General features: G+C 47.1%; 1 protein-coding gene across 3 annotated transcripts in view; it reads left to right on the top strand.

The window, feature by feature from the left end:
• Positions 1–1,825: 1,825 nt before the first annotated feature.
• LOC142465722 (DNA polymerase alpha subunit B-like) overlaps positions 1,826–25,529 on the top strand; it is a 61,413-nt gene continuing 37,709 nt past the window's right edge. Inside the window, exons 1-14 of one of the 3 annotated variants that reach the window (XM_075569953.1) lie at positions 1,826–2,703; positions 2,971–3,092; positions 6,910–6,998; positions 9,305–9,362; positions 9,757–9,866; positions 10,680–10,873; positions 11,222–11,310; positions 12,195–12,350; positions 13,463–13,525; positions 14,002–14,044; positions 14,638–14,762; positions 14,841–14,879; positions 16,773–16,846; positions 18,453–18,561. In XM_075569953.1, coding sequence (XP_075426068.1) covers positions 2,622–2,703; positions 2,971–3,092; positions 6,910–6,998; positions 9,305–9,362; positions 9,757–9,866; positions 10,680–10,873; positions 11,222–11,310; positions 12,195–12,350; positions 13,463–13,525; positions 14,002–14,044; positions 14,638–14,762; positions 14,841–14,879; positions 16,773–16,846; positions 18,453–18,561 — 1,353 coding nt within the window. In that variant the 5' untranslated portion in view covers positions 1,826–2,621. The remainder of the gene's footprint in view (positions 2,704–2,970; positions 3,093–6,909; positions 6,999–9,304; positions 9,363–9,756; positions 9,867–10,679; positions 10,874–11,221; positions 11,311–12,194; positions 12,351–13,462; positions 13,526–14,001; positions 14,045–14,637; positions 14,763–14,840; positions 14,880–16,772; positions 16,847–18,452; positions 18,562–25,529) is intronic. The other 2 variants (XM_075569951.1, XM_075569952.1) reach the window with 2 other exon arrangements.

A 25,529-nucleotide genomic window follows, 5' to 3' on the forward strand; every position in this document is an offset into this window, starting at 1 on the left:
TGGCTCCCTGCCGTGCAGAGCTTGCAATCTAATAGGTATATACAGCGCTCAGTGACTCCCTGCCCTGCAGAGCGTATGATCTAATAGGTATACAGCGCTCAGTGGCTCCCTGCCCTGCAGAGCTTGCAATCTAATAGGTATAGAGCGTTCAGTGGCTCCCTGCCGTGCAGAGCTTGCAATCTAATAGGTATATACAGTAATCAGTGACTCCCTGCCCTGCAGAGCTTACAATCTAATAGGTATACAGCGCTCAGTGACTCCCTGCCCTGCAGAGCTTACAATCTAATAGGTATACAGCGCTCAGAGACTCCCGCAGAGTTTACAATCTAATAGGTATACAGCACTCAGTGACTCCCTGCCCTGCAGAGCTTACAATCTAATAGGTATACAGCGCTCAGAGACTCCAGCAGAGTTTACAATCTAATAGGTATACAGCGCTCAGTGACTCCCTGCCCTGCAGCGCTTCCAATCTAATAGGTATATACAGCGCTCAGAGACTCCCTGCCCTGCAGAGCTTACAATCTAATAGGTATATACAGTGCTCAGTGACTCCCTGCCGTGCAGCGCTTCCAATCTAATAGGTATATACAGCGCTCAGTGACTCCCTGCCCTGCAGAGCTTACAATCTAATAGGTATATACAGTGCTCAGTGACTCCCTGCCCTGCAGAGCTTACGATCTAATAGGTATACAGTGCTCAGTGACTCCCTGCCCTGCAGAGCTTACAATCTAATAGGTATACAGCATTCAGTGACTCCCTGCCCTGCAGATCTTACAATGTAATTACTATACAGCGCTCAGTGACTCCCTGCCCCGCAGAGCTTACGATCTAATAGGTATATACAGTGCTCAGTGACTCCCTGCCCTGCAGAGCTTACGATCTAATAGGTATACAGTGCTCAGTGACTCCCTGCCCCGCAGAGCTTACGATCTAATAGGTATACAGCGCTCAGTGACTCCCTGCCCCGCAGAGCTTACGATCTAATAGGTATATAATGCTCAGTGACTCCCTGCCCTGCAGCGCTTCCAATCTAATAGGTATATACAGTGCTCAGTGACTCCCTGCCCTGCAGAGCTTACGATCTAATAGGTATACAGTGCTCAGTGACTCTCTGCCCTGCAGATCTTACAATGTAATTACTATACAGCGCTCAGTGACTCCCTGCCCTGCAGAGCTTACGATCTAATAGGTATACAGCGCTCAGTGACTCCCTGCCCCGCAGAGCTTACGATCTAATAGGTATACAGTGCTCAGTGACTCCCTGCCCTGCAGAGCTTACGATCTAATAGGTATATACAGCATTCAGTGACTCCCTGCCCTGCAGATCTTACAATGTAATTACTATACAGCGCTCAGTGACTCCCTGCCCCGCAGAGCTTACGATCTAATAGGTATACAGCGCTCAGTGACTCCCTGCCCTGCAGATCTTACAATGTAATTACTATACAGCGCTCAGTGACTCCCTGCCCCGCAGAGCTGTTTGTGTGAGTGTATTTGAGTCATAGCATATTGTATAAATCTCTTATCCCGTGCTGCTTGTGACCACAGTTCATGAACCAACGCGTTTAATAACTGATGTATTAAATGATGCTGCTACAGTTTGTGATTTTCGCTGTGCAATCATTACAACTATTTTTTCTTTTAACATGTTTATGAAGCTTTTAACCCCCTCGCGGTAACACAGCGCATTACATGAGGAAGGCGCAGCAACACAGCCACTTCCTCCCACCGCGCTCAGGCGCCAACTGAGCTCCCGTCTTTTGTACCCACCCACATCCCTCTTGGCCACGCCCAGAATCCCTTAGCAACCGCTCGCTGATTGGCTGCCTGGCGTGTCTTTGAGCCTCGCGCCTGTTGACGCTGCAGCTCTGCACTTGGCGACAGTTAGAACGCGTGAAATTTCATTCGGACGGAACCGACTCCCCGTAATTACCGTATTATTTAGTGTACGCGCGCACAGCGGTGTTAAGCCTTTGAGCCGGTTTCGTTAGGTCCGGTACCGGGTTCATTCGTCTCTGGTCGTCTTGCTGTGCTCTACGCTCGGGTTCTAGTTTTTTACACGCTGGTTCTGTTCTGATCCGTTTCCTCGAGAGTGGGCCAGACAAAATACTCAGAATTGTGTCAGTGCTGGAACCCAGTTGCTCAGCATTGGTACCAGGCAGCTGTTCAGTTAGTGTTGGTAGTATATACTAGTTGTTGGGCCTTGGTTCTGGTTCAGGGCCCGGTTTTGACCTAGTTTAGGACCTGGCAGAATTCTGACAGATGCTGTTGGTTCTCGCTCCTGATCAGACAGCTGCTCCTGGTCTTGTTGCAATTCTGTCAGTAAGTGGCCTGGTTTGGGTCCTTGGTTCTGTTGGAGTTTTTTCAGGTCCCGGGGATCCGTCTCAATTCTGGACTGTAGTTCTGTGGGTCGTTTCGGTTTCTTTTCGTTAGTGTCAGTTTTGGTCCCCTGTCCTGTGAGTCGGCCCAACTTCTTGTTTCTGGTTCTGGTCCTGGGGTTTGGTTTTAGTTTTGGTCCCCTGTCCTGTGAGTCGGCCCCACTTCTTGTTTCTGGTCCTGGGGTTTGGTTTTAGTTCTGGTCCCTGGTGCTGCGAGTCGGGTTCCCCGGTTCTGGTGGCGCTATGCCAGTGTCGCTGAAGAGCATTGAGGAGAAGCTGATGGTCTTCGGCGTTGGGTTTGAAGATGAGGACGTACCTGAAAAAGGTGAGGAATGAGGAGCGGTCGGAGAGAGGTCACAGGGGGTCAGCGGTGTGGCTAAGGGAGCAAAGGTTGTGCGCTTAGGGCAAGCTGTAGGTCATGGGATGGGACTGAGAAGTCATGAGGTCAAGGGATGGGACAGGTGTCAGTGGTCACAGGGTTGTAGCTAGTAGGGCTAAAATATGTCAGAAGCAGGTTGAGCCGCGGTCAGGGGTCATAGGTAGCCTGGGTTCACTTGGGAGACGCATGACCTCTTTCTCTCTCACTTTCCAGTGGTAGAGCTCTGCGCTGCCCACAGTCTGAGTGAAGAAGACATGGTCAATGAATGGATGGCCTTCAGCACCACCCGGAAGCTGCCACTGGCAGTCGGCAACCTTAACCTCCTGGAACACGAGGTGAGTTGGGCCCAAGGGCTTACAATCTAATCTGTACTCCACACTCTGTGACCCTGCCATTAGTCCTACCTGGGACTGACCCTTTACCCATTAAACCATCCTGGTCATCTGACCACTTTGATCCTACGTGTACAATTTGAGATATATATATATACAGGCAGGCCTCGTTTTACAACGCTTCGCTTTACAACGAATGGCTTATCCAACACTATGCAATGCATACCTATGTTCATTTTTACAACGCCAAAATGGCTTATCCAACGCTCTTACGATGCTTTGCAACGTTGTGTATGTGTGTGTATATATACACATTCACATAAACAACGTAGCAAAGCGTCGTAAGAGCATATATATATATATATAATATTATACTATATAATATTATATTATACTATATAATATATGATTTATTATGTTATATTATATATATAATACAGTATATACACTATATAATTTATGTGTGTGCTGCATATCTTATTGTCTGCATAAAATATTTGGTGTATTTTAGTGTTAAAAATGCCTTCAGGAACGGAACCTTTCATTTAAACAGTGTTCCTATGGGAAAGCGTGTTTCGCTTTACAACGTTTCGCTTTACAACGCCATTTTGAGTAACGCATTGTGTCGGAAAACCGAGGACTGCCTGTATTTATATTAAAAGTGCACGCTCCATGGTGTAATAACAATTAAAAAGTTATTTAATGCATCCAAAGTGATGAGATATGCAATTACACAGAAATGTAGATAGAAAGCATTGGAGAGAAGAATAGCAGTTACCAACCAGAAACCACACAATAGGATATCCCAGAAAAGAGAGTCCACATGGGTCAATTGCCAAACTAGGCCGGCCTTAACGAAAGGGTAATGTGCAATTATCAGAACTTTATTTCCTGGCCGGAGGAGCAGGGCACGGTGGAACGCCCAATCTAAAAGTTATTCGCCCACTCGGTGAAACTCCGCTCAACTCCTTCCTATTCAGATGACGTCACTGGCGTTAAGTCACGTCTCTACCCTACGCGTTTCGTCGCTTCACAGAGCCACTTCCTCAGGGGGTTTGTTAATCCACTGAGTTTCACTGAGTGGGTGAATAACTTTTAGATTGGGCGTTCCACCTTGCCCTGTGAGGCCCTGCTTCTCCGGCCCGGAACAAACTTTCTGATAATTGCACATTACCCTTTTAAAAAGGAGCAGTCCAAGTTAAGTTTTTTTTTTTTTTTTATTTATTCATTTTTTTCCCATTTAATATGTGCATCAATAACAATCCACATAATGATAAATAATTAGCTAAGTGGCTGATCGATCCGTTCTCCTGTGATCGTTCAGCGATGATTCAGCTTGGGGGTTCACTAAATGGCTGTCAGTGCAGCAGAAGAGAAACAAAGATGCGAAGTTCTGTGTGGAAGATCATGTGACCAGGCAGTCACTAGATAGGGCATGGCTCAAAAAGGGGTGTGCCAGAGCCTGTTTCAGAAGAGATGGGGGGGGTGACTTTGTAAATGATTGCTATAGCAACAAAAAATGCTTGTTAAATTATAATACTTTAAAAATCTCATTCAGAGTTGTTTAAAAAATTGCTACAAGTATTTTCTCACAGTAGAAAACGGATTTATTAAAAAAAAAAAACCACGTATAGTATATTGCTTGGTCTGCAGCTTTAAGGCCGTCCTAGTGTGGCGATTGGCCCATGCAAGCTCTCTTTTCTGGGATATTCTATCGTGTGGTTCCTGGTTGGTAACTGTTATTCTTCCCTCCAATGCTTTCTATCTACCTTTCTATGTAAGTGCATATCTCACCACTTCGGGTGCATTAAATAACTTTTTAAACGTTATTACACCATGGAGCGTGCACTCTAATTTTCTGTAGATCTATTTGTGGATGTGGTACATTAAGGAAAAAGCTGCCAGAAGTCTCCACAAAGTATTCCATCTCTTCGTTACTTTGAAAATGGGACTTTTTTGATTTCTAAAGAGCCTGCATCTTCATCCACATACTCGCATATACTGTATATTCAATTTTTTATGGGTTTAGTAATATTTTATACTGGTTACACCTTTGTATAAGATGGAAGTGTGAATTGCACTTATTGTCATATTTCCATGACAATTCGGTTTTGCGGCATTATCCTCCTTTTTTCACTTGTCACATTTAGATTCGCGTGTCTATCGGGCACTGTGTGTGTGTGTGTGTGTGTGTGTGTGTGTGTGTGTGTGTGTGTGTGTGTCTGTCTCTGTCTCTGTCTGCAGGAAAAATTAATAAGTGATTAATACAGAGCCAGGCTAAAGAATAATACATTGAACGGCACCGTGACATTTCCCACTCAATCCCTCTAACCTAAAGCAAACAAAAACCAGGAGTTTAAATTCATCAGAGTTAATTTAAAATCTGAGAAATTCCATAAATTGCTATCTTAACAGAGAAACACGGATACAACCACCACGAAATAGATAGATTTATTTATTTATACACTTGCTGCTATATAAAACGAAAAGAAAAAAAGGGCGCAAAACTCATAGTGTATTATGTAAAGCTTAATGCTAAAAAATAACGGTTAAAAACACTTACAAAATGTAAGTAGATAAGAGGAACATCTGTGGTAGTTCATCCGCAAAGATGGTGCAGGTCCGGACCCGAAATGCTCCGTCTAGCTGGAAGATCTTGCACAAATACACTTTTATCAATTATTTAACGGAGTCCTCACAAGCGATATTGCAGCTTTCTTGACACAGCTGATAGTTATTTGCTTTGGCGAACATTTTATTAAACTGTTCCTATTGACTGCAAAAGTATTCTTAAACTCACGAGCAGCCCCTCAACGTGACCTGACGAAGCACGTAGTGCGAAACGCGTAGAGGTCACGAGGGGTTGCGACGTGAGCACTCATTGGTTGCCTAACTTATCCGGCATTAAGGTGGATCTTCCAGCTAGACGGAGCATTCCGGGTCTGGACCATCTGCACCATCTTTTGCGCCCGGCTGACATCCAGACCTCCCCGGTTAAACTCGCCATATAGAATAGCTGTAAGTTTATTGTTCTTGTCATGTATTTTAAATGTTTCTTTAGCCCTATTGTGGGTTCATTTTATTAAATCATACTGCTTCTCAGTGTGCCCCTTCCGCTTTTCTCTTTTCTGTGAACTCCCATTTGGGAGCTCACTATTTTCAGGAGTTTGTGGAGTTCTCCTAAGCGGGCGGCAGCAAGAGTGAAAGCACCCGTTTTTTCAATTAATTTTGTGTTGAGAAAAAATATATATATTTATTTATTTATTTACCAGATGGGCGTCCAGTAATGATGTCCATCTGGTAACTATCTCTACTTTATGCATATGGGATAAGCATCTGCTTTTTGCCTGGATATTTGTGTGCCAGCTGCTTCTCTTTGTGTGTGTGTATATTAATATAATGTAAAAGAAAAAGCAAATTGATTTTGTTAACTTGTATTCAAGTTAGATCAATCCCCGAGATTTACTGCAGCTCTATAAAAACAAAGGGAGCGGCTCAATATCACAATATTTTGCCCGTTCGATCACGTTTAGAATAATGGTCTGTGACGGTATTGTACAGATCTATCCGTGTCCCGTGCATTTGCTCGGGATGTAACTTTACTGACACACCTGCCATACAGGTGTGTAAAAGGGGGGAACATTAGGCAAATGTATTGGTACCCGGCAATTTTTCTGGGAAGTCCCCAATGTACAGTGGGACTGGGTGGAAATCAAATTGTAGGGCACCCAGCGCATGCCGGACAGACACTTGTTAATCACATACATCGGTATGAATGATTTTTATTTGAATTGTGTTTTTTGCATCTTTTGATTTCTAGGTGCTGAATAAAAAAGCCGCCCGATCTTTGCAGAGTTCAAAGAAAGATAAACATTATGGGGCCAGAGATTCCAACTCCATCAAAGAGCTGTATCTTTCTGATATCATAAACCCCAGTCCTGTTAGGGGGAGCACCCGCCCCTGTGGCACCTTTCCTTACATTACTTCCTACAATATGAAATATTCCAGGGGAGGCTTTGATTAGCGCACATACCACGCGCGCATGCAGCACACGCTGCTTTCATTCAAGGCTCGAGCTGTTCTTGGGGGCGACAAAGGAGTTTGGAAGGTCACAATGAGGAAGATGGAGGTTTGAAAGCGTGTCTTGCAGATATGGAGGCCATTTTTAAACTCTCCCAAAATGATCTTTCCATTTGTCTGAATAGGGAAATACAGCAGGATATCAAAATAAGGAGTGGAGGTTTGTGACAAAATACGGGAATCACCGTGGTGGGTGTATCATTCATTGAGAAATAGCCACAATTATATTTAAAGGAGCAATCCAAGCTGCCATTTTTTTTTCTTTTTAACATCGATTTGAAGTGGGGGGGTCTCCGGAGCTGAACCCCATTCATTTCAGCGCCAGGGACCCCCTGCTTCCCGAGACACAGACCTCCGAAGGGGGCGCCAGTATCTCCTGCAAGTTTACAGCTCTCGTGTCACGTGGGCCAATAAGAAGCGGCACTGGATGACATCACAGCTTCCTATTGGCCCACAGGGTGCGGGAGCTTTGAAAAGCAGCCATTACATGAACCCAGCTAGCTAGTAGAGCAGCTACTGGCACCCCCTACGGAGGGAAGTATCTTGGGAAGAAGGAGGACCCCGGAGCTGAAATTAACAGGGTCCAGCTCTGGGGACCCCCTGCTGGAAACATGAAGAGAGAAAACAGCCGCTTTGATTGCCGCTTTAAGATCAAGTGCAGATTTTAGTTACAAATCTTCGTTAGTATTTCATCACTCCAATACAAGGTGCCCAAAGCTAGATAATGTAACAGAGGGCTGCACTGGGATGAGATGTTTACAATAGAGCTTTGTGCAACATTATTACGAACTATAACAGGTACATTCGCCACATCGGTTCCACTGAGGTAACAGCCAGCGGATACTTTGTAACTAATTGTTGGAATAAAATAAACTAGCTAGTTCAGTGTCTGGGATATTTGGCTGCCTTTTGTGTAGGACTTTTTCTTTCACTGTATTATAATCGCACATGCAGCCTACAGGTTGGTTTTGTTCCCCTTTTTTTATTCTCCATATAGAGAGATAACAAATATTATTTGGTAAAATGGTTATCTACGTTCAACCTCAAGAAGTGACTTCTTTCCCACCCCTGATTTATGTGGGGTTTTGTATACAAAGAAATAATGCTAACATTGACATGGGGTCAGTGTGCATTTAATTACGGGGTCTCTCTTCCTCTATCTTGGTTTACCTACTACTTTTATTGTTCTGTGCATCAGCAATAACATTCTAATTCTCCCCCAAAAAGTGACCAAAACCGTGAATCTAAAACCCCCAGTGTATCTGCCCTTGGTAATGTCCCCAAATGCAAGATACAGAGAGCGCGGATCTCGTATAGACAGGCCCCAAATGCAAGATACAGAGAGCGCGGATCTCGTATAGACAGGCCCCAGAATGCAAGATTCAGAGAGCGCGGATCTCGTATAGACAGGCCCCAGAATGCAAGATACAGAGAGCGCGGATCTCGTATAGACAGGCCCCAGAATGCAAGATACAGAGAGCGCGGATCTCGTATAGACAGGCCCCAGAATGCAAGATACAGAGAGCGCGGATCTCGTATAGACAGGCCCCAGAATGCAAGATACAGAGAGCGCGGATCTCGTATAGACAGGCCCCAGAATGCAAGATACAGAGAGCGCGGATCTCGTATAGACAGGCCCCAGAATGCAAGATACAGAGAGTGCGGATCGCGATAGGTCCCAAAATGAAAGATACAGAGAGTGCAGATCTCTTATAGACAGGCCCCAGAATGCAAGATACAGAGAGTGCAGATTTCTTATAGCCAGGCCCCAGAATGCAAGATACAGAGAGCGCGGATCTCGTATAGACAGGCCCCAGAATGCAAGATACAGAGAGCGCGGATCTCGTATAGACAGGCCCCAGAATGCAAGATACAGAGAGCGTGGATCTCTTATAGACAGGCCCCAGAATGCAAGATACAGAGAGCGCGGATCTCGTATAGACAGGCCCCAGAATGCAAGATACAGAGAGCGTGGATCTCTTATAGACAGGCCTCAAATGCAAGACACAGAGAGAGCAGGATCACGATAGACAGATAAGCTGAAAGTAGTTGTAACCCGCAGAACCTGAGGTTTTGCGATTTCTTCCTGTGGTGCGTGTTGAAGGTTTCGTTTTTTCCGTGACTCCCTCTCTAAGCATCGAGGTGGAGACTGAAGAAGAGAATCTCCTGGATTCCTACACAACCCCTGCCAAAGTGAGTAAGGGATGGAGAGGAAGGCCAGCGGCTTAACGCATTACAGGCAGAACCGTGTGTGTGTGTAACGCTCATTATCAATAGATATGTTCAAATGAAGCTTTCTTTTCTATATCTGTTCAAATTAAACCTTTTTTTTCTATATTTATTGAGGTTTGCCCATTGAATACGTGAGTGCAGCTGTTCTATATGCTCTCTCTTTCTCTCACTCTCTTTCTCTCTCTTTTTCTCTCTCTCTCTCTTTTTTTCTCTCTCTCTTTTTTTTTCTCTCTCTCTCTACAAAACACTGACAATAGAAATAGGTTATATTGTAAGCTTTGCAGTCTGCTTGGTGTTAAAAGCCCAACAGAGAACAGACAGACTTGGGACAGACCTTGTATTTTTGCGCACACAGGGTTCACAGAAACGTAATTTGTCCACGCCGGAGAATCCTCAATCCAAACGCATCTCGTCTATAAATCGGAGCCCCCATGTCCTCTTCTCTCCCGCCAGCTTCTCACCCAGGTAACGGCCTTCACAGATCCCAAGCAACTTTTAGGGTTAAAGGGCATTTTTTTAAATGTGGCATTTCAATCGGAGCATGTTACATAGTCAAAGGCGCTTTAATAAACCTCATGTTTCATAACTGCAGAGTTTTACAATTGAAAGGCTGTTGTGACGATCATATTTCTGAGAATCCGTTCACTAGCAGAACGACTACACGTTTTTATGACTGTTACTGTAAGGGTCTCAAATGAAAGCACTTATTAAATACAAGATACCTTTACTGTAAAGTGTTTGGGGATTGAAACTCTCTTTATAAACATGATTAGTTGACATGTTTATAAAGCCAAAATGCTTCCCAATTCTAATTCTAATGAATCGGAAGTACTTCACAGACGGGTGGGTTTGTGGAATAGAGGTAGGGGGGTGGAATAAATGCTTGGGATAGGTATAGAGTTATCCTAAATATGAACGAAAGCCCAAGATTAAGTGGGGCCTGAGGTTCCTCGGCAGACAGGAGAACGGGCCAAGAATTCTATGTTTCTGTGTTTTATAAAGCAAATTTTAATTGGGAACCGCATTGGAATTTGCTTTATAAATCTGATGTATTAGAATTGCGAAACGCATTGGAATTTGCTTTAGAAATCTGATTTGCGATAACGAATAGCGTTGAGAAAATGAATACCCAATAAAATAATTTGCCCAACGCTATTCGTTACCATCGCAAAGCGTTTTGGAACAGGATTTCCTTTTAGAAACGTAAGATCTGCCCATTCTAATAACCGTGATCACAATGATTCATGTTCTAATGGAGAAGCGTCTCTTCCCCACCAGTGCCACTCCGTCCCAGAAGTACAGCTCCCGCGGGAACCGGGGCGAGGTGGTGACGTCGCACGGAGAGACGCAGGGGACGGCGTGGAGTGGGGGCGGCGGGAAAAGTGTCAGCGTCGGGCTCCACACCTCCCCCGAGGAATCTTTGACCAAAAGTTATAAGTTCATGTTCCAAAAGCTAACTGACGTCAGGGAAGGTGCGAGTCCGAGGGCGTCGCCATCTTGCAACTGCGATGTCACTGCCAATGTGGGAAGGCGGCCAGAGAGGCTGCAGCAGACAGTGCTGCGTAGATTCCTTACTAATATCAGGTTCCACTGTATCTGTGTAGGGGAGAAAATATATATTGAAATATTTTGTATATTTCTCATCATATCAAAATTCCATTGCACAGATATTATATAAATGTAATAACACACACAGGAAGAGCTTAAGGAAGCAGCCATCTTTAATATTCCCCCGATTTCCCCCCCTGCTGGCGTTCTGCATACACAGCAGGGACCTCCCCGCTCAGCGACTCCTCACTCCCATCTCTCCGTCCCCCTAGTGGTGAGCAGTAAGATTGAGGAGCTCGGTTACTCCCTGAAGAATCACTTCCACATCGATGAGTTTACAGCCGTCTCTTTTCCAGCCCAGGTAAGCCTGGCGGCCGGCACTGCCTGATACTCCCAGCAAGCCGTGCGCTATACAACCGCTACGTATACTGCAATATGGAAATGCAAGACATTGCTCCAAGGCAGAGGCGGACAACTCCAGTCATCAAGGGCCACCAACAGGTAAATAGGGCTATCAATGCTTCAGCACAGGTGGCGCAGCCATTCTGATTGAGCCATCTGTGCTGAAGCAGGGATAGCCTGAAAACCTGACCTGTTGGTGGCCCTTGAGGACTGGAGTTGGCCGCTCCTGCTCTAAGGTGTCGTAGAAAAGCACAGCTATCTCTTAAAAAAGAAATTCAATCTCTGTTGCTTGATCTTTTAGTTCCACTTTATCTTCCTTTTATAGAGCTCTGTCAAGTCTTACAGTTTGCACGGGTGTTGTGCAATCGGGCTCTGTCTTACAATCTCAGACAGTCCTAAACCCTGCCCCCTCGCATTGTAACACTCCCCCCCCCCCCCCCGCAGACCCTTTATTCCCTGCTCCCGGGCGCAAGAGGATCCCATGTGTGATGTCACTTCCTGTTTTTTGTTGTTGTGTTTACAACTGAGGTGGCCAACTTCAGTCCTCACAGGCCACCAACAGGCCAGGTTATAGGGATATCCCTGCTTCAGCACAGGTAGGTCTGTCAAAGATTGTTGGGACAGGGCAAGAGTGGCCAACTCCAGTCTTCAAGAGCCACTTTGACTGAGCCACTGATTAAGCCACCTGTGCTGAAGCAGGGATATCCTGAAAACCTGACCTGTTGGTGGTCCTTGATGACTGTAGTTAACCGCCCCTGGTGTACAACGTGTAATATACATCAAAAAAGCATGCAGTATATCCCACCTTAGATAATGATGGTTGTGGTCATTGCCCCCTCTCAGGAGACGGTGACCGTGCTGGGACAGATTGGCTGTGACAGTAACGGAAGATTAAACGCCAAATCTGCCATCCTGGAAGGTGACAGAGAGCACTCCGCGGGCATGCAAGTTCCCATCGACTTGTCAGAACTAAAGGAATATTCACTATTCCCCGGGCAGGTAACCGATCGCCCCTTTAAAGTAGGCTTAAAAATGTATATACTTTATTGTTTTAATAAATGCAGCATTTGATTACCTTTTAATGACCTAAGCTGCCGATCAGTGAATGTCCTGCTCTTGGGGCTAACGAAATGGCTGCCGCTGACTCCATGAAATGCAAGAGCTACTATTAATCTTCTTCTATTACGAAGGGTAACATTGTTCATTGTTACAGCTTTCACCTCAGATCCAGTCTCCTGCTGGGAACACTGCAACTCTTTGCTGTTTGTGATCATTTGTTGCAAAAGCTCTTTCCCTGCCGGGGAGAGGGCAGGGCTCGAAAAGAGAGAGCTTGCTATAGTAACCAAAGGAAAGGATGTTTTTATTTATTTTTTATTACCGGTTTGAAGCAAGGGGTCTCCAGGGTTTTAATTTCCGCTCCGGGGAACCCCTGCTTCTAGAGATACCTACCTAAGTAGCGGTATCTCGGCAGCCAGAGAAACGGTGTGCCTAACATAATGGCGGCTTTAAATGTCCTGCAGGCCAATAGGAAGCCGTGACGTCACCCGTTGCGGCTTCCCATTGGCCAGCGTCACCGGGACATTTAAACTTCACAGGGATACCGTCGCCCCCTACGGGAGGTCTGTTTCTCGGGAAGCAGGGGGTCCCCGGAGCTGAAATTAACACAGTTCAGCTCCGGAGGCCCCCTGCTTCAAGCCTGTAATTAAAATAAAGAAATAATCATTTTAAACGCAATGCAGCCTGTTCTTTTGCTTTAAAAAAAACCTAATTAAAAACGGCATTAAGAGCTGGAAAACAAACAACAAACGATAGTAAGTATTATTTACTATTATTATTATTATTATTTATTATATACTACAGAACTGATTTGTCAAAAGTACACGTGCTCTTTTTAGGGTCAGTCCCTCCTAGGACTGAAGTGTACTGATGGCAGTCACCGGTTCAGGAACACGGGTCCTAGTAAGGACTGGCCACTTAACCATGTCACTGCCATTAGCGCACTTTGATCGGAGGAGAGACTGTCCGTTTAGTTAAAGCGACAGATGTCCTCGCCCATCATACCACGGGCCGCCCTGCGTGCTCACACGTCTGTCCTGTGTTTTTCCTCCTAGGTGGTGGTCCTGGAAGGGACTAACAGCACAGGAAGGAAGCTCGTGGCGACCAAACTTTACGAGGTGAGACTTCGAGAGAAATGTCAAACCGCAGTCTGATATAAATCAAAGGATGTAGTCAAAAAGGCGGGCAAAACCGGGGCCAGAGGGAGCAAATAACAGCGCTGCACTTTCATTTCTTCCTTCAGTGATTCTTTTTATCTCGCTCAAATCCTCCAGTGGTTCCTGATTTCACGCAGGGGCGGCCAACTCCAATCCTCAAGGGCCACCAACAGGCCAGGTAATAGTGGTATCCCTGCTTCAGCACAAGTGGCTCAATCAGTTCCTGCTTCTGCACAGGCGGCTCAGTCTTTGATTGAGCCGCCTGTGGTAAAGCTGGGATATCCTGAAAACCCGGCCTGTTGGTGGCCCTTGAGGACTGGAGCCGAGAACCACTGATATAGTATATTCTGTAACGGCCATTTTCAAATCTTGCAACAATTAATAATAAAGTGGTTACATGGCAGATATATTCTCTCTCTCTCTCTCTCTCTCTTTAGGGCCTGGCACTTCCGTTTTACCAGCCAACTGAGGAAATTGAAGGCAAGTTATCCTATTTACATTGAATCGTACAGTACCGTAATTAGTACATATCACAGTACAAAATAACCCGACACTTTTACACCCCTGAGATGGCTGCACAATGTATAATGGTAATGGGCGCTGAAACCTGAAGGGCATTTCATGAAAACAAGATATTAATCCGTATTCCACCTCGGAGCGTGGCTGCACGTTGTATAAAAGTGCAGTGTCAATACAAGATATATTTCACGATTCCACCCCAGAGGTGGCTGCACGTTACATATTGTAACTGAGCGATGCTGAGTAATTGCAAGGTATTTCTGAGGATTCTACCCCTGAGGTGGCTGCATGCTGTATAACTGTAATAGAGAGGCACTGTATAAATACAATATATTACTCAAGATCCCACCCCAGAAGAGCTGTAAAAAATTTTTTTTTAAGGCTGTTATTCCAGATCCCACCCCAGAGGTGGTGGCGCAGTAAATTGAAATGCACAACATAAATCCAGGAAAGACCTATGAATGCTTCCGGTGCGTGACACGGCCGGCATGTCGCTGCTCACGTCTGCATTTGAATCTGGTCGTCGGTAAACGTTGCCTCCCGTGTTCCCGCAGACCGTCCGCAGCAGATGGTACTGACCGCATGCGGCCCCTTCACCACGTCGGACACCATCGCCTACGATGCCTTGAAGGATCTCATCGACGTCGTTAACCGAGACCGGCCGGACGTCTGCATCCTGGTTAGAAACCGCCAAACACATTAAAAACTGCGGTGCGCTTTGCCATGCGTTCCCTTATTCGTTCCCTCGCTTTTTCAGCTCGGACCCTTTCTGGATGCGAAGCACGAGCAGGTGGAGGTGAGTGAGGCTGTGTGTAAATTATAGCACGCGTGTTTTATTTTCAGTACATTCACTTATCACTATGCACTAATTATATTTGGCATCCAACACACAGCCCCTCCCCCTTGTAGATATGTTGGCTGGGATCCCGTGAATGCCGTATGCAGAGGAAGTAAGCAGACTCACAGGTCTTGTTCCAGGCCATTGTTACTTTATGTAAACATATCGCCGTTCACATACAAACCTTTGTCACGGAAGAACAGCACAGGTCCTGAGTGACCGGTAACGTCGATATGTTGATGATAATCACATGGAGCAAGATCCGTGACTGCCTGCTTACTCCAGAGAGCGGGAAATGAGACCTTTATCTGACACGTTGATCTCACGCTAATAAATTCATCCCACTGTTTAAAATTGAAATCGAGTGTGCCTAACTCCGTGTGTGTGTGTGTGTGTGTGTGTGTGTGTGTGTGTGTGTGTGTGTGTGTGTGTATCTCGATAAATTGTAAAAAGTGTCGCTCGCCAGAAGAAGAAAAAAAAGACATTTGCCCCCCGCCCCTCCCCCCAATGTAACCCGCTCCCGCTAAATGTAACCCCCTCCCGCTGTGCAGTGCTTACCGGTGGCGTGGTACGGCGTCTCCCAGCATTCTCCTGCAAGTCCTGTGTCTCCCTCTGTAAATCCTATGAACATGGCTGCGCGGCACCAAATTGTACACAGAATTGTGTGTGTATATATAAATAATCAAAAAATAAATAGATGATACCGTTCTGTGGCTAACGAAATGCTTTCGAGATACACTGATCTCTTCTTCCGGCGATGTTACAATGAATGAAGCAAGCAAAAGGTATACTTAACAACAGTGTCTATTGGAATGTTATCTGTGCTGGTCCTTCCCCCGGTGTGGGTGTGTTTTATGGCTGGAGGTGTCAAAAGGTTCCTGAAAGCAAGTGATGTAAGAGTGTGTATGTGTATCAGTGTGAATAAAAATGAATGGAGAGCCCACAGTATATACAGTGCTTTACAAAAGGTGTGTGTGGAGTGGGAGTGGATATAAATGGTGTGGGTGGGTGTGGAAATGTGAGAGTAAGTAGCACAACTAAAAGTGTGTGTAGATACTATGTGGTCCCTATTGGTATAAAGGGATGGAAAAACAAGGAGTATAAGTATGTGTGAGAGACAGCTGTGTGTGCACACTCCTTGTGTATACTCCTTGTTTTTCCATCCCTATACACCAATAGGGACCACATAGTATCCACACACACTTTTAGTTGTGCTACTTTCTCTCACATTTCCACACCCACCCACACCATTTATATCCACTCCCACTCCACACACACCTTTTGTAAAGCACTGTATATACTGTGGGCTCCATTCATTTTTATTCACACTGATACACATACACACTCTTTCATCACTTGCTTTCAGGAACCTTTTGACACCTCCAGCCATAAAACACATCCACACCGGGGGAAGGACCAGCACAGATAACATTCCAATAGACACTGTTTATAGTATACCCTTTGCTTGCTTCATTCATTGTAACATCGCCGGAAGAAGAGATCAGTGTATCTCGGAAGCTCGCACAAATAAAAGCATTTCGTTAGCCACAGAACGGTATCGTCTATTTATTTTTTGATTATTGAAGCTCGGCTAACACGGTACTGATACCTCTACATGTATATATATATATATAATCACACACACACAATTGTGTGTAAAATTTGGCGCTGCGCAGCCTGTTCATAGGATTTGCAGAGGAAGACACTATACAAGGAATTGTTAGTACTATTATTAAAGTGCATTTTAAACGTATGTAGAATATGTGCAAAGTAGCTGAAAGTGCACAAGTAGGTTGTAATCTGCCCAGGCCAGTGTTGCACAGATCCTACAATTCTTTTTCTTCCTTGCAGAACTTTCAGCTCACGGTGACATTTGAAGAAGTTTTTAAGTGCTGTTTAAAAATGATTATTGAAGGCACCCGTTCGTAAGTAAAGGAGAGGCGTGACCCAATGACAGGGGCGTGTTAAATGGGTTAAAGGGTCAGTCCCACGTAGGAGTAAAGTGACTTACTGAAAGTGACTGACTGGGTTAAAGCACCGATGGTCACAGGGACGGCCCGGCTAGCATTTTGCATTCAAGTTTTAATTGTAAAATGAATTGCATGCAGTATAAAAATACATAATTGGTGTCACAGACTGAGGGGGGCTATACCGTCCATCGCAGGGTGACACAGACTGAAGGGGGACATCCTGTCCATCGCAGGGTGTCACAGACTGAAGGGGGACATCCTGTCCATCGCAGGGTGACACAGACAGAAGGGGGACATCCTGTCCATCGCAGGGTTACACAGACTGAAGGGGGACATTCCGTCCATCGCAGGGTCACACAGACTGAAGGGGGACATTCTGTCCATCGCAGGGTCACACAGACTGAAGGGGGACATCCCGTCCATCGCAGGGTGACACAGACTGAAGGGGGACATCCCGTCCATCGCAGGGTCACACAGACTGAAGGGGGACATCCCGTCCATCGCAGGGTGACACAGACTGAAGGGGGACATCCTGTCCATCACAGGGTGACACAGACAGAAGGGGGACATCCTGTCCATCGCAGGGTGACACAGACTGAAGGGGGACATCCTGTCCATCGCAGGGTTACACAGACTGAAGGGGGACATTCCGTCCATCGCAGGGTCACACAGACTGAAGGGGGACATCCCGTCCATCGCAGGGTCACACAGACTGAAGGGGGACATCCCGTCCATCGCAGGGTCACACAGACTGAAGGGGGACATCCTGTCCATCGCAGGGTGACACAGACTGAAGGGGGACATCCCGTCCATCGCAGGGTCACACAGACTGAAGGGGGACATCCTGTCCATCGCAGGGTGTCACAGACTGAAGGGGGACATCCTGTCCATCGCAGGGTGACACAGACAGAAGGGGGACATCCTGTCCATCGCAGGGTTACACAGACTGAAGGGGGACATCCCGTCCATCGCAGGGTCACACAGACTGAAGGGGGACATCCTGTCCATCGCAGGGTCACACAGACTGAAGGGGGACATCCTGTCCATCGCAGGGTCACACAGACTGAAGGGGGACATCCTGTCCATCGCAGGGTGACACAGACAGAAGGGGGACATCCTGTCCATCGTAGGGTTACACAGACTGAAGGGGGACATTCCGTCCATCGCAGGGTCACACAGACTGAAGGGGGACATTCCGTCCATCGCAGGGTGACACAGACTGAAGGGGGACATCCCGTCCATCGCAGGGTCACACAGACTGAAGGGGGACATCCTGTCCATCGCAGGGTGACACAGACAGAAGGGGGACATCCCGTCCGTCGCAGGGTAACACAGACTGAAGGGAGACATCCTGTCCATCGCAGGGTTACACAGACTGAAGGGGGACATCCCGTCCATCGCAGGGTCACACAGACTGAAGGGGGACATCCCGTCCATCGCAGGGTGACACAGACTGATGGGGGACATCCCGTCCATCGCAGGGTCACACAGACTGAAGGGGGACATGGGGTCTGTGGCTCCCATCGCAGGGTGACAGTGACCCCTCTCCTTTCCTTTCCAGCTCGGGATCCCACCTGGTTTTCGTCCCCTCCCTCAGAGATGTTCATCATGAGCCCGTCTACCCCCAACCTCCCTTCTCCTGCTACCAACCTCCGAAAGAAGACAAGCAGGTAAACTCTTCTGTTACAAACCCACACACAGCGTCACGCAGCGCGCCACGTCCCACAGTCACATAATACACCGCACCACGTCCCGCACAGTCACATAACACAGCGCCACGACATAGGAAGCAGCGCCACGTCCCGCAGTCACATAACACAGCGCCACATCCCGCACAGTCACATAACACAGCGCCACGTCATAGCAAGCAGCGCCACGTCCCACAGTCACGTAACACAGCACAACATCACACACAGTCACATAACACAGCACCACGTCATAGCACACAGTGCCACGTCCCGCAGTCATAACACACAGCGACACATCCCACACAGTCACGTAACACAGCGCCACGTCATAACACACAGTGCCAGGTCCCGCAGTCATAACACACAGCGAAACAATGGAAAAAAAAACCTGGCGCTTACCTTAAGTTTAATATAAAGGGTGTGCTTACAGTGTGGCAGTCAGTTAAACCGCGGCTCTCTGACAGATGTTTTGAGCCAGCTTAAAATTCCCTTCTGCTTCAACCCCAGAAAAGGGTTAATCCAGAGCCCTTCCAAAGATACAGAAACAGACAAGCAATGGGGGAGCGTGGGATTAGAGAAGCATAAAAGAACAACAAAAGAACAATACAATTACAAAATTACTGTGGTTACAACAATGATGCTGGGGGTTTGCTAAAATTGCTAATGCACTTACACGGCCATGTGTAAGCGGACACGGTATATGGTATCTTTCTTTATACAATTCCAGTCACTCCCAACATCAGGTAAATGGTGATTGAAAGGGTTGTGGAATAAATATATAAATATATCTGTACTCACACGGCCAAGTGTGAGTCCTTGCAGAGAGTTGGTAACTTTGGGGTTAAATTAACCCATCTGCATCTCCCCCCGATGTGAGCTGTTCTTCAATGGGAATCAGCATAGAGTTCTAACCCCGGTCTTTGGCATCAGATAGGGACTCTCCCCAGTGGTTGTGATAGGGCGGGGGGTAGTTGGAGGAAAAGTGAGGCACGATGTCAGTGGGGTTTGAAAAACATTTAATAATTAATAAACAAATGATGAACAACAGGACTCACATACATACATAGAGGTTGGACCCCTGGCCTCCTCATGCAGTCCAGGATACAGTTTAAGCAGCCGTTTGTGCCGATCACGCGTCCGTGAGGCAGGAGAAAGAGAAAAAACCTTTACTCCTTGGCTGCAATGGCTGCTTGGTTGATCCGGCTACGGGAGCCACGTTGGGTCAAATTCAGCTGGGACTTGGAGCTACGCGTTTCGCCGAGTCATCGGCTTCCTCAGGCTCTTATGCTCACAGTTATGACACACAGTGCCACGTCCCGCAGTCATAACACACAGCGACACATATTGCAGTCACGTAACTTGCAGCGCCACGTCCTACTTAGTCGCGTATCCCAGCAGATTAGACTTTAAAATGATCCTATATTTAGTGATCTATTTATACCTAAAATTATAATATATTATTTCAATGATTTACTTTCTGTTTCTCATCCAATTACGGTCTTGGGGCCTTTTAAATATGGCCGCCGTGATGAATTTCCTGAGATGCACCTCAGCCCTGTATAAAGCAATGTTGGAATCTCTGCAGCCTCCTTAGTTCATTTAAATCTGAACCTTTAAGACCGGGGGGCTCAACTCCAGCCCTCAGGTTTCCTCGATATCCCTGCTTCAGTACCGGTGGCTCAATCTGTCCCTGCTTCAGCACAGGTGGCTCAATCCATCCCTGTTTCAGCACAGTTGGCTCAATCCGTCCCTGCTTCAGCAAAGGTGGCTCAATCAGGAGCCTCTGATTGAGCCACCTGTGCTGAAGTTGGGATATCCTGAGAACCGGACCTGTTGAGGTGCTTGAGGACTGAAGTTGGGCCCCCTGCTTTAAGGTGTGAGCCCTGTTAGTTTGAGAACAAGGCTATTGTTTAAGTAAATATCATCAGGCTTATACCCTGAACTAGAGTGCTGTGTTCAGTTCCGGAGACCATATCTCCGGAAAGACATAAATACATTGGAGATTGTGCAAAGACGGGTTACTGAGATGGTGCATGATCTATAGCATGAGCCTTTTCAGGATAATTGACAGCACCCTAATATGAGCAGTTATGGGGAGAGACTGAAGAGGGGGGTATGATCGAAACTTTCACATACATAAAGGGTTTCAACAAAGTACAGGAGGGAAGCATATTGCAGAGAGAGGAGAGCTAGAACAGGAGGGAAGCATATTGCAGAGAGAGAGAGGAGCTAGAACAGGAGGGAAGCATATTGCAGAGAGGAGAGCTAGAACAGGAGGGACGCATATTGCAGAGAGAGGCGAGCTAGAACAGGAGAGAAGCATATTGCAGAGAGAGGAGAGCTAGAACAGGAGGGAAGCATATTGCAGAGAGAGGAGCTAGAACAGGAGGGAAGCATATTGCAGAGAGAGGAGAGCTAGAACAGGAGGGAAGCATATTGCAGAGAGAGAGGAGCGCTAGAACAGGAGGGAAGCATATTGCAGAGAGAGGAGAGCTAGAACAGGAGATACGCATATTGCAGAGAGAGAGGAGAGCTAGAACAGGAGGGAAGCATATTGCAGAGAGAGAGGAGAGCTAGAACAGGAGGGAAGCATATTGCAGAGAGAGGAGAGCTAGAACAGGAGGGAAGCATATTGCAGAGAGAGAGGAGAGCTAGAACAGGAGGGAAGCATATTGCAGAGAGAGAGGAGCTAGAACAGGAGGGAAGCATATTGCAGAGAGAGGAGCTAGAACAGGAGGGAAGCATATTGCAGAGAGAGAGAGGAGAGCTAGAACAGGAGGGAAGCATATTGCCGAGAGAGAGGAGAGCTAGAACAGGAGAGAAGCATATTGCAGAGAGAGGAGAGCTAGAACAGGATAGAAGCATATTGCAGAGAGGAGCGCTAGAACAGGAGGGAAGCATATTGCAGAGAGAGGAGAGCTAGAACAGGAGGGAAGCATATTGCAGAGAGAGAGAGGAGCTAGAACAGGAGAGAAGCATATTGCAGAGAGAGGAGAGCTAGAAGAGGAGGGAAGCATATTGCAGAGAGAGAGGAGAGCTAGAACAGGAGGGAAGCATATTGCAGAGAGAGAGAGGAGCTAGAACAGGAGAGAAGCATATTGCAGAGAGGAGAGCTAGGACAGGAGGGAAGCATATTGCAGAGAGAGAGGGGAGCATATTGCAGAGAGGAGCTAGAACAGGATAGAAGCATATTGCAGAGAGGAGAGCTAGAACAGGAGGGAAGCATATTGCAGAGAGAGGAGAGCTAGAACAGGAGGGAAGCATATTGCAGAGAGAGGAGAGCTAGAACAGGAGGGACGCATATTGCAGAGAGAGAGAGGAGCTAGAACAGGAGGGAAGCATATTGCAGAGAGAGGAGAGCTAGAACAGGAGGGAAGCATATTGCAGAGAGAGGAGAGCTAGAACAGGAGGGAAGCATATTGCAGAGAGAGAGAGGAGCTAGAACAGGAGAGAAGCATATTGCAGAGAGAGGAGAGCTAGAAGAGGAGGGAAGCATATTGCAGAGAGAGAGGAGAGCTAGAACAGGAGGGAAGCATATTGCAGAGAGAGAGAGGAGCTAGAACAGGAGAGAAGCATATTGCAGAGAGGAGAGCTAGGACAGGAGGGAAGCATATTGCAGAGAGAGAGGAGAGCTAGAACAGGAGGGGAGCATATTGCAGAGAGGAGCTAGAACAGGATAGAAGCATATTGCAGAGAGGAGAGCTAGAACAGGAGGGAAGCATATTGCAGAGAGAGGAGAGCTAGAACAGGAGGGAAGCATATTGCAGAGAGAGGAGAGCTAGAACAGGAGGGACGCATATTGCAGAGAGAGAGAGGAGCTAGAACAGGAGGGAAGCATATTGCAGAGAGAGGAGAGCTAGAACAGGAGGGAAGCATATTGCAGAGAGAGGAGAGCTAGAACAGGAGGGAAGCATATTGCAGAGAGGGGAGCGCTAGAACAGGAGGGAAGCATATTGCAGAGAGAGGAGAGCTAGAACAGGAGGGAAGCATATTGCAGAGAGGAGAGCTAGAACAGGAGGGAAGCATATTGCAGAGAGGGGAGCGCTAGAACAGGAGGGACGCATATTGCAGAGAGAGGAGAGCTAGAACAGGAGGGAAGCATATTGCAGAGAGGAGAGCTAGAACAGGAGGGAAGCATATTGCAGAGAGAGGAGAGCTAGAACAGGAGAGACGCATATTGCAGAGAGGAGAGCTAGAACAGGAGGGAAGCATATTGCAGAGAGAGAGGAGAGCTAGAACAGGAGATAAGCATATTGCAGAGAGAGGAGAGCTAGAACAGGAGATAAGCATATTGCAGAGAGAGGAGCGCTAGAACAGGAGATAAGCATATTGCAGAGAGAGGAGAGCTAGAAGAGGAGGGAAGCATATTGCAGAGAGAGGAGAGCTAGAACAGGAGGGAAGCATATTGCAGAGAGAGGAGCTAGAACAGGAGGGAAGCATATTGCAGAGAGAGGAGAGCTAGAACAGGAGGGAAGCATATTGCAGAGAGAGGAGAGCTAGAACAGGAGGGAAGCATATTGCAGAGAGAGGAGAGCTAGAACAGGAGGGAAGCATATTGCAGAGAGAGGAGAGCTAGAACAGGAGGGAAGCATATTGCAGAGAGAGGAGAGCTAGAACAGGGGGGAAGCATATTGCAGAGAGGGAGGAGCTAGAACAGGAGGGAAGCATATTGCAGAGAGAGAGGAGCTAGAACAGGAGGGAAGCATATTGCAGAGAGAGAGGAGCTAGAACAGTAGGGAAGCATATTGCAGAGAGAGGAGAGCTAGAACAGGAGATACGCATATTGCAGAGAGGAGAGCTAGAACAGGAGGGAAGCATATTGCAGAGAGCGGAGAGCTAGAACAGGAGGGAAGCATATTGCAGAGAGCGGAGAGCTAGAACAGGAGGGAAGCATATTGCAGAGAGAGGAGCTAGAACAGGAGGGAAGCATATTGCAGAGAGAGGAGCGCTAGAACAGGAGAGACGCATATTGCAGAGAGGAGAGCTACAACAGGAGGGAAGCATATTGCAGAGAGAGGAGAGCTAGAACAGGAGGGAAGCATATTGCAGAGAGAGAGAGGAGAGCTAGAACAGGAGGGAAGCATATTGCAGAGAGGAGAGCTAGAACAGGAGGGAAGCATATTGCAGAGAGAGGAGAGCTAGAACAGGAGGGGAGCATATTGCAGAGAGAGAGGAGAGCTAGAACAGGAGGGAAGCATATTGCAGAGAGAGGAGAGCTAGAACAGGAGATACGCATATTGCAGAGAGAGAGGAGAGCTAGAACAGGAGGGAAGCATATTGCAGAGAGAGAGGAGAGCTAGAACAGGAGGGAAGCATATTGCAGAGAGAGGAGAGCTAGAACAGGAGGGAAGCATATTGCAGAGAGAGAGGAGAGCTAGAACAGGAGGGAAGCATATTGCAGAGAGAGAGGAGCTAGAACAGGAGGGAAGCATATTGCAGAGAGAGGAGCTAGAACAGGAGGGAAGCATATTGCAGAGAGAGAGAGGAGAGCTAGAACAGGAGGGGAGCATATTGCAGAGAGAGAGGAGAGCTAGAACAGGAGAGAAGCATATTGCAGAGAGAGGAGAGCTAGAACAGGATAGAAGCATATTGCAGAGAGGAGCGCTAGAACAGGAGGGAAGCATATTGCAGAGAGAGGAGAGCTAGAACAGGAGGGAAGCATATTGCAGAGAGAGAGAGGAGCTAGAACAGGAGAGAAGCATATTGCAGAGAGAGGAGAGCTAGAAGAGGAGGGAAGCATATTGCAGAGAGAGGAGAGCTAGAACAGGAGGGAAGCATATTGCAGAGAGAGAGGAGCTAGAACAGGAGAGAAGCATATTGCAGAGAGGAGAGCTAGGACAGGAGGGAAGCATATTGCAGAGAGAGAGGAGAGCTAGAACAGGAGGGGAGCTAGAACAGGATAGAAGCATATTGCAGAGAGGAGAGCTAGAACAGGAGGGAAGCATATTGCAGAGAGAGGAGAGCTAGAACAGGAGGGAAGCATATTGCAGAGAGAGGAGAGCTAGAACAGGAGGGAAGCATATTGCAGAGAGAGAGAGGAGCTAGAACAGGAGGGAAGCATATTGCAGAGAGAGGAGAGCTAGAACAGGAGGGAAGCATATTGCAGAGAGAGGAGAGCTAGAACAGGAGGGAAGCATATTGCAGAGAGGGGAGCGCTAGAACAGGAGGGAAGCATATTGCAGAGAGAGGAGAGCTAGAACAGGAGGGAAGCATATTGCAGAGAGGAGAGCTAGAACAGGAGGGAAGCATATTGCAGAGAGGGGAGCGCTAGAACAGGAGGGACGCATATTGCAGAGAGAGGAGAGCTAGAACAGGAGGGAAGCATATTGCAGAGAGGAGAGCTAGAACAGGAGGGAAGCATATTGCAGAGAGAGGAGAGCTAGAACAGGAGAGACGCATATTGCAGAGAGGAGAGCTAGAACAGGAGGGAAGCATATTGCAGAGAGAGAGGAGAGCTAGAACAGGAGATAAGCATATTGCAGAGAGAGGAGAGCTAGAACAGGAGATAAGCATATTGCAGAGAGAGGAGCGCTAGAACAGGAGATAAGCATATTGCAGAGAGAGGAGAGCTAGAAGAGGAGGGAAGCATATTGCAGAGAGAGGAGAGCTAGAACAGGAGGGAAGCATATTGCAGAGAGAGGAGCTAGAACAGGAGGGAAGCATATTGCAGAGAGAGGAGAGCTAGAACAGGAGGGAAGCATATTGCAGAGAGAGGAAAGCTAGAACAGGAGGGAAGCATATTGCAGAGAGAGGAGAGCTAGAACAGGAGGGAAGCATATTGCAGAGAGAGGAGAGCTAGAACAGGAGGGAAGCATATTGCAGAGAGAGAGGAGCTAGAACAGGAGGGAAGCATATTGCAGAGAGAGAGGAGCTAGAACAGGAGGGAAGCATATTGCAGAGAGAGAGGAGCTAGAACAGGAGGGAAGCATATTGCAGAGAGAGGAGAGCTA

The sequence above is a fragment of the Ascaphus truei genome, chromosome 14 (assembly GCF_040206685.1).
Source record: "Ascaphus truei isolate aAscTru1 chromosome 14, aAscTru1.hap1, whole genome shotgun sequence".
Lineage (NCBI taxonomy): Eukaryota > Metazoa > Chordata > Amphibia > Anura > Ascaphidae > Ascaphus > Ascaphus truei.